At 38.5% G+C, this 15582-nt stretch overlaps 1 protein-coding gene across 1 annotated transcript in view; it reads left to right on the top strand.

The window, feature by feature from the left end:
• Positions 1–15582, top strand: part of cpsf2 (cleavage and polyadenylation specific factor 2) — a 41834-nt gene that overhangs the window by 7188 nt on the left and 19064 nt on the right. Inside the window, exons 4-10 of the mRNA XM_043697209.2 lie at positions 183–288; positions 1817–1946; positions 2580–2695; positions 3662–3849; positions 9888–10178; positions 11028–11128; positions 12687–12887. Coding sequence (XP_043553144.1) covers positions 183–288; positions 1817–1946; positions 2580–2695; positions 3662–3849; positions 9888–10178; positions 11028–11128; positions 12687–12887 — 1133 coding nt within the window. The remainder of the gene's footprint in view (positions 1–182; positions 289–1816; positions 1947–2579; positions 2696–3661; positions 3850–9887; positions 10179–11027; positions 11129–12686; positions 12888–15582) is intronic.

Here is a 15582-nt window from a genome sequence, read left to right as displayed (position 1 = left end):
AATGTTTGCAACACAAATTCCCAGCTCGGCAAACAGAACCACAATAACGAGCACCCGAGCTACAAATCTTCTCCCAAACCTAACAAAATATGTTTATTTTAGTTCATTTTCATTGTTAAAGTATTAGGCTCATAATTTGCACCTGGAAAATTGCAAATCAATTAATTCTTTTTTCTTACAAGTCTCGACACAACACTGAAGAGTTCTCCCTGTTTACTTTGGATGATGTAGATGCAGCATTTGATAAGATTCAGCAACTGAAATATTCCCAGATTGTTAACTTAAAAGGTATGTCCAAAAACAATCCATGGTTAGAAATCCAGAAGTCATATTGATTAATGTTATTCTCTAAATAATCAACATTTTACGTTGGTGGTTTGGGTTGATGCCCGTGTGTTGGAACAAATGGATGGCCAAGGAGTTCATGCCTCCATATCCTGGGCATACATGAGTTTCAGCCTCAGCTGGATTGATGGAGGTCTGTCCATCTGTTTCACCTGAGATCTTAAAAAACCTATACAAATGCAATTTTATTTATGATCTCAGAATGTTTCAGAGTACTTTGCATCCTATTATCTAAATTTGAGAAATAGTCATTGTTATATGGTAGGAAATGTGGCAGATTGCATACAGCAAGGTCCCGTAAACATCGACATGATAATCACCAGATACTTTATCTAAAAATTGCGGATTGACAAAGACTGCAGACAGAATTCTTCATCAAATTCTGACAACGGAACTTTTGCATCTGCCTGAGGGAACAGCCATGCTAATTTTAATGTCATGTACACAAGATGGCACCTCTGTGCTTTGCAAGATGAGTACTGCACTTGAAGTGACAGTCTGGATTTTGTGCTCAAAATTCTGGAGTTGGACTTGAATCCACAACCTCCTGATCAGAGACAAGAGTGCAACTCGTAGCTATAGTTAACACCAAAGGGCAAGAGGTAAAGTCAAAATTTACTCAAGAGTACTTCTCCACAGAGTCAGTTGATTTTTTGAATTACATTGCAGTATTGTCATAGACATGGCACTGATTGACTTCTTGGCTGGGGCATTATGCAGAACATTAAAAACTCCTTCTTTTGCCCTCTTTCCATTCCATTGAAGGCAAAATATAACTGAAAAATAATCTAAACATGATTTCAGATTAGTCAATAGGACTGAAGTGTTCAACTCAGGCACAAAATATGAATGGTGAGAGTAGTATTCCTTACCTGATTTGTGCTTGGGGCATGCTGGTATAAGAAAGTTTCCCAGACATCTGACGTGCACCCAAAGTGGGCATGAGGACTTTTGAATATCTAAATTAATTTCACCAGCTCTTAAACAACTTTGAATGCATTGAAGAAAGCAGAGTATTCTGTAGTCCATAAGGAAACTACTCGAGATAACACCAAAAAATTTAATGTTTTAATTCTCTTACTTTGACCTGGAGCTAAGAGAAGCAGGAAAGCCAGTTCTATAGTACTCCTGTGAAATATTGCCAGTCCTCCCATTTTTAACCCTAGCACTTACACAGGGATTTCCACTATTGAGGGAGCTGACCTCACTTGGATTCCAGTAAATTGGTGTGCTGCCTCTGGTAGTATGACAGACACTGGCAGTTTAGATTTGATAGAAAATTTAGAAAAGGAGGCTCAATTTCTGTTAGTCCTCGGGTCTCTCATTTTGTGTATAGGCTGGAAGCATATATTTAATTATGTACTTGTAAGGAATGTGACAAATTTCTACTGTAACATGTATTTTAAAATGCAGTATGTGAACTGCCACCTTTCACATTCATTTGCTAATTTATTTATTTTCTTTATTCAAGGTAAAGGACATGGTTTATCCATAACGCCTTTGCCTGCAGGTCATATGATTGGAGGAACAATCTGGAAAATTGTAAAAGATGGAGAAGAGGAGATTGTGTATGCGGTTGACTTTAACCATAAGAGAGAAATGTGAGTAACATTGCTAATTTCAGCTCAGCAGCATGCAACATTTAATTATTGCAAAAAGAATGGGTGGTAAGATCTTCAAAAGCTTTCAAGAAAACTGAGGCTCAGCTCACGAGGAACAGTGTGCTTTGATAATAAAGTGTCTGTGTGTTATTATCTGATTACTCTGTCTCTTTTCTATAACCCCCCCCCTCCCAAATTTGTCATATATGCCATTTATCTTTTGCATAGTAGAAATAAGGTTAGAGTTTACGTGGAAAAAATCCTCAATTGCTTGGAAGGAAGATGCAGTATTAACTGATGTGCAGTCTAGGAAACAAAATTAGCCTTAAAATATATTTGTGAAAAATTATCAAGTACTAGAATTATTTCTTTATCCTTTTGAACTGATTTTTTCACTCCACATGACTTGCGCATGCAAATGCTGATACACATGTTATGCTGTTTCAGTCAAGACAGATCTTCATGATATGACTGGTTCTAGTTTCCAGATCAATATCTGAAATATTTGAACTTTGCAGGCACATTGCTAAAAATGTCACACTCATATATATGCTTCGGCCCTTGGTGAATCCAGTTTCAAAAGTAATTGTTGATGGTACTGTTTACAAGCTAATTGTTTATTTTATTTCTTAGCCATCTGAATGGGTGTTCACTGGAAATGATTAGCCGGCCCTCATTACTCATCACAGATTCTTTCAATGCAACCTATGTTCAGCCACGAAGAAAGCAACGAGATGAACAATTGCTCAGTATGTAGCTCAACAATTGATGGTATAGATTTAGAACATCTTACACCAAACACAGACCAGTACTATTGTTACATTGGAGCACAGCTTAAATCTTTTGTGCTTTTAGACATAGGTTCAGAGAGATATAAGGGATTGTATCATGTTTTCATTTCTGAAATATTCGAGCATTCACATCATGTGAGGATATTATGAGGACAGTATGAGTTGGGAATGCCAATAGGGGATCGGGAATTGATGGTAAACTGGAAGGTATTAGAAGTACCAGTAAGTAAATCAGTGTAAAAATGTGGCTAAGTTTGGGGCAAACTGTTCAAACTTACACGTTGACAAGTCTTGGTGGAACCACCAGTGGTTCCATGTAACTTGGCTCCTTGGAACTTCAGATTTGAATGTGACCCAGTGTTTGCCACTATTAAGCATGGAATACCTAGGCCATTATTTTGTGAGCACTTGCTGTGTTATCTTGTTTGCTTCAATCTTCCATTTCTGCCCTGTTGAACTTTATTTCACACCAGTATCCCTCCTTATGTTGGTGTTTCCTATTCCAGCAAAATTATGATGTGCTGATTTCTTCTTTCCCGTTTGATGTTGTAGCGTGCCATCAATAATCTTGAGATATTTTTGAAAATGCAGTTTTTTTTATCTTTCAAGTGTATGTTGTCAGAGAAGCAGGGGCAGATGAGAGCAAAACCAGGGGATATTCAAGAGAACTTGAAACAAAGAGTAACAAGCAGAGTGTTCTCTTTTGTCCCATAAGAGCAAATATGGAAACAGGGTTCCTTATACACATGAGAGTTCAGCAATGAGTACATGAAGCATATCTGAGTATATTTGGGTTTTTCTAAATTAGACATGCAATAAGTGTGACCTTTTAAAATTTTATTTCAGCAGGTTATAAGATTTACCACTGTTTTATTGCAATGGAAGCGTTATCAATGTTTCTCTCCACCTGTTTTTCCCTTGCAGCCAACGTCCTGGAAACTTTGCGTGGTGATGGCAATGTGCTAATTGCACTGGACACTGCAGGCAGAGTGCTGGAGCTAGCTCAACTTCTCGATCAAATTTGGAGAACAAAGGATGCTGGACTAAGTGTCTATTCTCTTGCCTTGCTCAATAATGTTAGCTATAATGTAGTGGAGTTTTCTAAATCTCAGGTTTGTCTAGAAGTTTTTATCTCAGTTCTGTTTCTAGCTAATTCTAAAAAACCATTGCTATTTTTACAAGTTATCATTGATTCGAGAAACTTATTGGGTTAAAGCTCAGTTTCTGTCTTCACTCTTAAAAAATATTGGACTGAAATATAAAGGTTGTCATATTTTTAGCAAGGGTAATATGCAAAATCATTGGAAAGGTTTTATGTAAAATAAGGCATATCTGCCACTAACCTTATGAAAACTAATAATTTAGGTTAGGATATTTAGTGTTCAGCTGTTCAACTTGAAATAACAGTTGGAGAATTTACATGTCAGCACTTCCTAAGTGAATGGCATTATTTGATTGGTGTCAAATCTGAAGAACAAATTGCTATAGATGTTCCATTTCTGCCCATTACCGAAAAGCAATATTTTACAGAAACAAATAATTTCTTGGCTTCCACCTTTCATTAGAATTGCTTTTGGATATATAGGTAAAAGGGAAGGTGATGGCATGGTGTTATTGTTATTGGACGAGTAATATGGAAACTTAAGTAAAGATCGAGGGTACAGTTTGTATCCAACCTTGGCAGATGTTGTAATATGAATTCAATTAAATAATCCAGAATCAAAATGTTAATAATAATCATGAAACCATTGTCCATTACTGTAAAAACTCGCCTGGTTCCCTCATGACTGCCACCTTTACTTGGTGTGGCCTACATATGACTCCCGAGCAATGTGGTTGTCTGTTAACTGCTTCTGAACTGGTCTAGTCTATTGTATCAAAACGAATAAAACATCTTAAAGGAATGAAATTGGGTGGATGATCTGGCATTGACCTAAGTACTAGAAACGACAGTGGCACACTCAGCCTGCTGGCCCTTCAAAATCCTCCATATCAGCATCTGGAAGCTAGTGTCACATTTGGGAGAACTCGCTCACAAACTAGTCAGGGAATAGTCTGACATAGTCACAGTCATGGAATTGTACCTTACATGTGATGTCACAGACCCACTATCACAATCCTTAGGTTTGTCTGCTTGGTGGCAAAGCAAAGATAGTGACACAGGGGTGTACAGTCAGGAGATTGTTGCCTTAGCAATTCTCAACATTGAATCTGGACCCCATGACATCAGATCAAACATGGGAAAGGATCAACCTGTTGCCATGTACTGCACCCCTTCGGTTGATGAATCATTACATTTCCATGTTACACATAACACTGAAGGTGGCACGTGTGCAAAATGTACTCTGAGTGAGGAACTTCAATGTCCATCAACATAAGTGGCTTGGCAGCACCACGTCTGACTGATCTGGACAAATCCTAAAGTATATAGTTGCTGGAGTGTGTCCAATAATGACTAGTAGTGAAGAAACTGACTAGAGGGAAAAACATACTTGACCTCATTCATCACCAGTCCATTTGCTGCAGATGTGTCCATGGCATTATTGGTAGGAGTGACAATGCACAGTCGTTAGGAAGATGGAACTCCCATATTCACATTAAGCATACCTTCCATCATACTACATGGCACTACTACTGTGCTAAATGGAATAGATTTTGAACCAATCTAGCAACTCAAAACTGGACATCCATGAGATTTGTGGGCCATTAGCAGAACTGAGCCGAAACATAATGTGCAACCTTATGACCCAACATATCCCCCACTCGATCAACACTGTGAGGTGCTGTGGGCCATCATTAGCCATACCATTGTCATCTACAGTCTCTCGTAAATGAATATCATTCTCCACCTAAAAAATTCGGAGTCACTGTCCTGGTTCTGTGGGTCCTTCTGTGGCTGATGAACGTGATCCCAGAGCCGGATTTCCAACTGCAGATTTGGCAGATGTTTCTGGAAGATGGAATTGGTCCTTAGCCTTGAGATCATTGGTATTCCTTTCTGAAGTTCCTTTTCTGTATTTCCTCATGCTGCCGGATGTTCTCAAAGAAGTGGGTTCCTTCAAACAGGCAGTTCATTCAAACTGGTTTCTAATGAGCTAGTGTTTCCGATGTTTTGACAGCTTTGTTACATTTTTTGAGGGAAGCTTTCAGAGATGTCCTTCCTTTGTTGTCCTCTCATTCAAGTGCCTGCCTTGAACTGAGTGAAAACGATTTGCTTTAGTGGACGTCCTAAGCATGTAGTCAACTCAGCAGAGTTGGTTTTGGATGATCATAGCCTCGATCTTGGTGCTGCTAGCTGCTTCAGTTGATGCACAGAATACATCTCAACAACTTTGATAGTACTTCTCAAGGAGGCGCTGGAAAAGCACAGCAGGTCCAGCAGCATCTGAGGAGCAGGAGAGTCGACTTTTCAGGCAAAAGCCTTTCATCAGGTTTCTCGATGAAGGGCTTTTGCTCGAAACATCGATTTTCCTGCTCCTCGGATGCTGCCTGACTTGCTGTGCTTTTCCAGAACCGCACGCTTGACTCTGATCTTCAGCATCTGCAGTCCTCATTTCTCCTAGGTCTCAAGGAGGCATCTATTTGTAGTCCAAGATCATCTGAAACCAGCTCTGCTGAATCGGCTACATGCTTAAGATGTCCAACTGCTAAAGCAAATTGCTTTGCTCAGTTCAATGAAGGCACTTGAATGAGAGACAGTCAAAGGAAAGCCTACCCTGAAGGCTTGCCTCAAACAAAGCTGTCAATGCATGGGAGTTCAGGTTTGGGAGCCATATTGAAGAGTCAGAAGACTGGCTGCCTTATACCCTTGGATCTTGGTATCAGCATGGATGTCAGGGTCACCGAAGACTCTCCTTAGGTGTCAGAAAATGATGCTTGCAGATTGGATGCGATATTGAACCTCTGCAGCAATGTCAGCCTTAGGTAACAGGTAGTTTTCCAGGTAGGGGAAATGCTCCCATTTTGGACGGTTTCACTTTTGATCTTAATTGGGAGATGGACCAGAATTATATGTGGGACAAGTTGATAAACGATTTGAGTCTTCTTGAAATTGAGGTTGAGGTGGCAACCAATTCTTTGGAATGCTTCTGTGAAACCATTTAGTGAGCCTTGAAGCTTCTTTTCTGAGAGAGTAGAGATGATATTGTCATTTGCATAGTGAAGGTCCACAAGTGAGATCGGTGTCTCATCCTCCTTTGATTTCAATGGTTAAGGTTGAATAGTAGTCTGTCCATCCTGTGAACATGGCCACAAACTGGGAAGCTTGTTCTTAACAAGATGAAGAATGGTGTCGATGAAGGTGCAGAAAAGGCAAAAGATGATGACACATTCATGCTTAACTCCTTTCTTGACTTCAAAAGATACCATATCATCATACCATCGCTGTCATCTTGTTGTAGAGGTGGAGGAGGACATTGGTGAATTTCACTTGGAAGCTGGCCTTTAACACAATCAGCATTTCTTGATTGACTAAGTCTTGGTTACGTAGATGAAAGTCATGTATGTGGTTAGTGTTGATTCTGGCATTTCTCTTGAGTTATCGAGCAGTGAAAATCAAGTAATATATTTACATTGTTTAGTCGGAAGTCTTTCAAAAGGCTCAGCTTTCAAGAAAGATTTCTTCCAAGACTGAGAGAAGGCGCCTAACAATGTTTCAGGCAATGATCACCTTGGCCATGGAGGGTAGTGACACTCCTTGGTAGTTCCCACAGTCCACTTGTCCCCTTCCTTGAAGACAATGAGATGGCAGCATCTCTGAGATTAGCAGAGATTTCTTCTTTGTCCAAGATTTTCAGGAACAGTTGATGAAGATGACAAGTGAGCTGTGCCCCTCCAAGTTGGAAAATCTCTGCTGGAATCCCATCTACTCCTGCAGTTTTTCCATTCTTCATGTGTCTAATGGAGGTTTCAATTTCTTGCACACTAGGTGGAAGTCCAAGATCACCTTTGATGAAGATTTTGGGGATTTCCTCAAACGCATCCTCATTGATGATTGTATCATGACTTCAGAGTTCTTTGAAGTGTTCTGTCCATCAGGGGCTAATGTTTACTCTGTTTCTGAAAAGGGTGCCATACTTGCTCCGCATTGGTTTAAGGCCAAGGTATTGAGTCTGTATAGTGCCTTGGTAGCAGTGAAGATATCTTGGCTGTCATGCTTATCAGCAAGGAGTTGCAGCTCCTTAGCTTTCTCACTTCACCATGGTTTTTGATTTCCCCAATTCTTCTTTGTGACTGCCTTTGTTGTTTGATGAGTTCTCCACTTTGCCTCATTAATGATGTTGTTTTGCCGGTCATGGAGAACTTCCCTCTTATTAACAATGAGGTCTTGGATGATGTGATCATTCTCATTAAACCAGTGTTGGTGTTTCCTGGTCTGGTAGCCATTGGTTTCTTCAAAGCATAAGATATTGGCGGTCTTCAGCTCTTTGCAGATTTCCTCAGTCCATTAAAATTAACTCTGTGGAGTTTCTGGTGATGACATTGTTGGATGTTCGCTAGTATGCTTGCCACTTGAAGCTGCTCAGTGTTGACCTTTCTCTGAACTGTTTCTTTGTCTTTAGCTTAGTCTGTTGGCATTTGTTGGACTTGGAGGAGTGGATGAGCCAGTGCCTGCCCTGCAGTTATCTGCACTGGTCATTGCTTTGATTGAGGACGTCCTTTAGGTCTTGGGATTGAACAGTCCTTTGATCATGGGTGCCCCCAAGAAGTGTCAAACTTGTCATTTTGGTGGAACAGTGTGTTGGTGATGTGTCCCATACATTAGGTAAGCAGGAGAATCCTGTTGGAGTTACAATTCTTAAGTCCTTCCTTTCTGATGGTTCCTTCCCAATGTTTATGAGTTTGTTCTTGATAGCAATCCTATTCCATGTGTTCTGCGTTGACCCTCGGATTTTTCCTCTCCAGAAGAAGATGTAACCACCACTATATATGGTTTTCTAGCCGTGTTGGTGACAGACTACTTTTCTAGATTCTTTGCCCATGTCAGGTGAGCAAAGTGGATCCTGAAGAGGGCTGCTCAGTCATGAAGAAAGCTGCCAAAGTCCGCTCCTGTTCCTATTCTAAGAGCAAAACAACTGAGTCAACTCCATTGCCAACATGCTGGTCTGAAGCTAGACACTTCCACATCTCTCAATCCTATCCCTGTCACCTCTTGTCGAACGCTGCAGGGCTTATGTTGTGTGCGTGGTGGGATTGAATTCCTCTAGGTAGACACCTCGTGTAGGACATCTTTTCATGTGGGAATGCTATTGGATTTTAACAGACATGGTCCTTGACGGAAGGTTGATCCAGTTCCAGTGGTAACGAAACCTCGAAGACTGGTGATCTCCCGACTACTGCAACTTTCATCCGCTGTTTCAGCCACTGATATTACACAAGTATCTTCTGCCTGAATTGTCATTGAGGAACATTGAGGTCTTGGATTGGACTTTTTCTTCTTCTTCCCCTCTGACCTTACCATCATGGACGGCCCTAGAAGGACCTGAGAAATCCTGATGGTATTGCTGTTGGGATCAACGGAAGACTCGAGCCTCCCCATCACAGCAAGGTTTAAATCCACAGAAAGGATCATCAGCAGAATTATATTCAATCACAATCTCTAACCTTATGACCTGACATAATCCCCACTCCAACAAAGATAGAGCAAAGTAATCTCACAATCAATAGATCAATCTAATCTTTGCAGTCCAGTTGCCTCCAGTCGTGAATGGTGGTGACAATTAAACAACTAGCTGGAGGAGGAAGTTTCTGTATAACAGCATTTACTTATAAGCAGATTTGACTTCCACTTTTTGAATGTTCCCACAATAACAGTGGCTTTCTTTTCATGTGTAATAATTCTCTTTGTAACACTTGTGTGTAGTGGTCAGTTGGTTTAGTTACAAAGATCTGATTCTGATCAGTAACCTTAACTGGAAATCATTTTTCAAACTTTTTTGACTGCTGCTAAAAATAATTTTAGAATGTTCTTTTGATAAAACGAAAGTCTTGTGTGAATCCTTGTGTGCAACACTTTACAATCATTCTATTGTTAAAAGAGTGAATCTGTTTTACTTAAGTTCTGCTGATAGCAACATTTTCCTCCAATTAAGTTTATTGATGTAGTATTAGGGCAGTAATAAAATACTGAATTATATTTCTTCAATTTTAGGTAGAATGGATGAGCGACAAGTTAATGAGATGTTTTGAAGACAAGCGAAACAATCCCTTTCAGTTTCGTCACCTTTCTTTGTGCCACAGCCTATCAGACCTGGCCCGAGTACCCAGTCCAAAGGTTGTATTAGCCAGTCAGTCGGACATGGAATGTGGGTTTTCACGTGATCTTTTCATACAATGGTGCCAAGATCCAAAAAATTCTGTAATTCTCACTTACAGAACGACACCTGGAACACTGGCACGGTACTTGATAGATAATCCTAACACCAAAAAAATGGATATCGAGGTAAGAATGCAACTGCAAAAACAAAGGCTTCATATTGGAGGTATTAATGAAGTACGGATGAAAAAATCTTGAGTGTAATAGAATCAAAATGGAAATGAATGAAGTAATTTAAATCCAATAATGAAATTTATCTTCAAAAATTGACAAATGAACTGGAATGAATGACTTCCTGGGTTTCCATGGGCCTGCGCCTTTGTTTGAAAGGCAATTGGTTCCCAGATTTTCACCAATGATAGTTTGGTAGCTACATGGCAGTAAATGGGGTGTCATGCTTTCTGCCTAAGGGAAAATACATTTCTTGTGGTATGTCCACCTAATGATGTGAGCTCACTGTCTGGTGAATTGTTGCCAAAACCTACATTCCACTGTTCAGTCATTCAGTATCCTGGAAAATCAGTGCTTTGTACTGCCCAGAGGTAGAATTTTCCAAATATCTTAATAGTCATTCTGTATTAGCTGCACTGTTATCCATTGTATATTTTTAAATGCTTAGTTATAGTTAATGTTTCGTGTAGCATCTTAATTATTTTAACTGAATAAAAACACATTAAATATGTAATTTGAATACTGTAATAATGGAGCTTCAAACAATGTACTCTTGTATATATATTTTTTAAGAATTAAATGCGACTCACATTGATTGTAAGAGAGAAAATTGGTTATGTAGGAACAAACTGAATTTTAAGGTTGGTCCTCAAGAGACCATCTTTTAATTTATTTTCATTGGGTTCCACTGTGACTTGATCAACTGTATGTTTGAGCATCTGATTTCAAAAATATTTAACTCTTGAAGTATGTAATAATTTGTGGGTCAGCTTTCACTGATGTTTTGAAATTTTTCACCAATAGATTAGACGTCGTGTAAAATTAGAAGGGAAAGAGTTGGAAGAGTATCTAGAGAAAGAAAAGCTCAAGAAAGAGGCAGCTAAAAAGCAGGAACAAGAGAAGGAGTGAGTATTTGAGTTGTTAAAACTGACAAAGCAATGGTTGGGATTGCTTTTTTATTATGATTGCTTTCTGAAGATATAATATGGAACATTTTGTAGACAATATGTTGGTGATCTTTCAGCAGTCAGTGAAAATTTCATAATTGTATGGACCTTTGGCCTTACATTAATCCAAAAGAATAAACACATCTAAAATTAATGCGCAAAACATGCAAACTATACCCTGTCATTGCTTTTGTGCCTCAGTTAGCGGTTTAGCATTTTTCACCTTATAACAAATCTCAGAGAATTAAGGAAGATTGCAGTCTGGTTTTGCAGCTCTTATTCTTGGACGAAGGCCACATTACTGTTATCCATGGTCTATTGTGCTATAGACAAAGTGGATGGCACAGAATTTACACAGTTGTGAGACTAAATGCATTGCAGGAAGAAAGATCTACTAGTTAAAACAACACTGAGCAACTATAAACTAAAACTTTTGTTTTCTAATGATACTTTAAAATATTGTATTTTTATTTCTAACTTTGTGAAATTGTAATTTTTTTGAATCACCTTTAAAGAATTATGTTGTAGAGTTCTGATTTAATATGGCTACAATTTATAGCCAGCTTTGACTTCAAGATGTTAGACCTTTAATAGGTCATAATTGTCCTTGAAAAGTTGGATTGCAAATCTTTTGTAAAGTTTTGATGTGGCATACTCCTCTTTATTAACTTAAATGTTTAATTGAATGTGACTCAAAAAGTAAGGATCAAACTTTGAATGTATAACTAAATAGATGTCAAATTTTTTGAATACTTGGCTGAACATTGTGTTGCAAAAATAAACTATGAATGGGAAACATCCAAATGCTTCATCAAATCCATTACTTTCGCAGCCTGGACCTCAGTTAATCACCTTCAGGGCAAATTCTGCAGTTGTTTCCTGTTCCCACATTAGCCAGGTGAAATTTCAATTGTTCTCCAAATACACCTCCATTATTGAGACCTGACTGTTCCATAATCTTTGCATGATTCCAAAGGAACTAAAGCTGTCCATTATACATTTTAAAATTTGAAGTGGCCTCAGTTCCAAAGATAATACACCAGTAAATTATGCTGTCACTTATGAGATGTTGTGATATTTTGAAGACATTGTGGTGCCAGCTACATGCTATTACTTTTTGTATAACAAAAAATACTTTCAAAATGGTTCTTTGTATAATATACAGGTTTTTTTTCTAATCATTGTAAAATATAGACAAGAGCAGCTTCGATTCAAAATCAGACTGTATAGGATAACAAAGTAACAAAATATGAGCATTACATGTTTAAAGTATACTTAAATTTCACCTTTTGAACAAAGTGAACAAAATTCACTGTGTTATTTCAATGTTAGTTTAACCTGCAGTGACTATAGGACATTCATTTATTTGGTACTAAATTAATAGATTATAAAAGCGAGATGTTGCAGACAATGGAAATCTTAAGTAAAACATGAAATGCTGGAATTAATAAAATTGAAATATTTCTCTCAGGTGTGGAATAAACTAATAGTTGTCCTTGATTTTTTTTCCCTGTAGGCGAGATGTTGACTCCAGTGATGAGAGTGATGTTGAAGAAGACATGGACCAACCTTTAACTGGAAAAACCAAACATGATCTCATGATGAAAAGTGAGAGCAGTCGCAAAGGAAGCTTTTTCAAACAGGCTAAAAAATCATACCCCATGTTTCCAGCGACAGAGGAAAGAATGAAGTGGGATGAATATGGAGAAATAATAAGGTATCTTGAATAAATCTAACCTAAAATGTCTATACTATTCATAAAAAAATCTTTTGGCAAACTTTAGTTCAAAATGTGAAAGGCATTTAATATGAGGTGTCTGCAAATAAATCAAGATGCCTTATGAATGTGATATTCCCAGTTTCTTGTGCAAAACGCTTATAATTATTTGGTGCAATTTGTGTATAGATATATCCTGAGGTTCTTGTACAAAAATACAATATAGAAATTTGAAATGAAAACAGAAAATGCTGGAAATACTTACCAGCATGCACCACCTGTTGAGAGAGAAACAATTCATGCTTCAGGTCAAAATCCCTTTATCAGTCTGCTAGACTAATTCTGTTTCTTTCTCCTGACTTGCTGAGTTACATTTCTGTCAGTTGCGAAGTTAAATTTCACATTTTCTGTTTGCTTTATCCTGCAGTACGTATTTGTTTTTTCGAATATGAATAATTTGTTTTAATCTCTCAATGATATTAGTGAGCTTGTAGATTTTTACAATAATTTGATAGTTTCTAGTCACTTCTGCCAGTATCTTTTTATTTCTAGAGTTTTTACAACTGATTTCAATTTCTTAAACTTCAGTGGTTGCATTTGAAATTTTATTCTCTGGATTATTAATTCAGTGATATAAATGTAACACAACTGTACCTATACTATTGGCAGAAAATCCAGAAAGCCAGATGGTAAAAGATAGAACCAGAGCCAATTATTCACAGATGTACACACTGTAGACCACAGATGAACACACTTACTCACTCAACAACTCATTTCAGTCAGTTCCTTGAGGAACAATACTTGAGGCAAGTGACACGAATGTATGCGAGTGAGGTCATGTTATTTGAGGACACAACGGTAATTGTATATTCATTGCATCTAATTATATTCTAGATGTTAGGAATTAACTGGGAATTCACTTGTGCCTTTTAAAAAGGAACAGATTGAAATGGATTGTTGGGTGAATAGGTGCAGGTTTATAATGTCTGCATTTGTGAATAATTGGCTCCAGTACTATCTTTTACCATCTGGGCCTCTGAAATATAACATACAGGAAATAGTTTGTTGGTACATTTGAAGCAGATGAAAATTCAGTGAGAAAGTGTGTCATTGTGATTAGTTTTAATTGCAAAACAAAATGTCATAAATGGATTGAATGGCCTCCTCATGTGCAATCATTGCATGGAAAATGACTGAGTTAATGAAATTACTGTAGAACGAGTTTGGGTAACTACAATATAGTCACACAATCCTTATAACAAAAAAAAGCTTTTACTGAACCTTTATACTGCAGTTCTTTGTCCACAGTATTCACTTGCCAGCTCTTATTTTACTGCATTGTGTCAGTCTTAACCACATGATGGCGGTATATACTAGTTTGCTATATCATGATTGAGCTAAAAAATGTGTTGCTGGAAAAGCGCAGCAGGTCATGCTGCATCCAAGTAGCAGGAGAATCGATGTTTCGGGCATAAGCCCTTCTTCAGGAATGAGGAAGGTGTGCCAAGCAAGCTAAGATAAAAGTTAGGAAGGAGGGACTTGGGGGAGGGGCGTTGGGAATGCGATAGGTGGAAGGAGGTTAAGGTGAGGGTGATAGGCCGGAGAGGGGGTGGGGGCGGAGAGGTCGGGAAGAAGATTGCAGGTCAAGAAGGCAGTGCTGAGTCCGAGGGTTGGGACTGAGATAAGGTGGGGGGAGGGGAAATGAGGAAGCTGGAGAAATCTGCATTCATCCCTTTAGTCCCAACCCTCGGACTCAGCACCGCCTTCTTGATCTGCAATCTACTTCCTGACCTCTCCGCCCCCACCCCCTGTCCGGCCTATCACCCTCACCTTAACCTCCTTCCACCTATCGCATTCCCAACGCCCCTCCCCCAAGTCCCTCCTTCCTACCTTTTATCTTAGCCTGCTTGGCACACCTTCCTCATTCCTGAAGAAGGGCTTATGCCCGAAACTTCTATTCTCCTGCTCCTTGAATGCTGCCTGACCTGCTGCACTTTTCCAGCAACACATATTTCAGCTCTGATCTCCAGCATCTGCAGTTCTCACTTTCTCCTCCCTGCTATATCAGGCAGCATTCACAAGTTTATTACCTACAGCATACTTTCATGTACATACTATTTGGAGAATTCTGAGAGTATACATTATTCCTGAAATGCAGAATTTTAAAAGTGCTATCAATTCCAAATATTTTGATGATGGCTAAATTAACCATTTAAATAAATACAGTTGGACCCACACCTTACTTTCCAGTGGTTCACTAAATGATGTTGATTTTAATCTATACCTTTTGGAAATTTACATAGTAATTTTAGTGTAACATACTGTTATTTAATTTCTTAAACTATGTCTTTTTAGGAAACTGTATTTCCAGGTAATTCAAAACCTGGACACTTAAGTAGTCAATAAGTATGCAGTACTGGATTTCCTTCATCTTTCAGGCAAACTTTCAGTGCTGTGTCACAGAATTCGCTGTAAATGATGTGATATTATTGACTTACTTTCCTTCTGCTTAATTCTGGACATGAATCAGCTGCTGAGCTTATATCATATTCATCCATGTCACGATTTGTGCCTTGGATGACAAATATTCGTGTCACATAAAATCAATTTGAATAGTGGTTTCCTGGGCTAATGTGACTGTGATAAACACTAGGTTTTACAGAAGTGGACAGCTTCAACAATGCAACTCTTAGGG

This window comes from Chiloscyllium plagiosum, unplaced genomic scaffold (genome assembly GCF_037043375.1).
Source record: "Chiloscyllium plagiosum isolate Xiang-an unplaced genomic scaffold, Cpla_swu_hap1 HiC_scaffold_8, whole genome shotgun sequence".
NCBI lineage: Eukaryota > Metazoa > Chordata > Chondrichthyes > Orectolobiformes > Hemiscylliidae > Chiloscyllium > Chiloscyllium plagiosum.
Note: the sequence above shows the minus strand (reverse complement) of the source record. Positions and strands in the feature narration are given on the sequence as shown.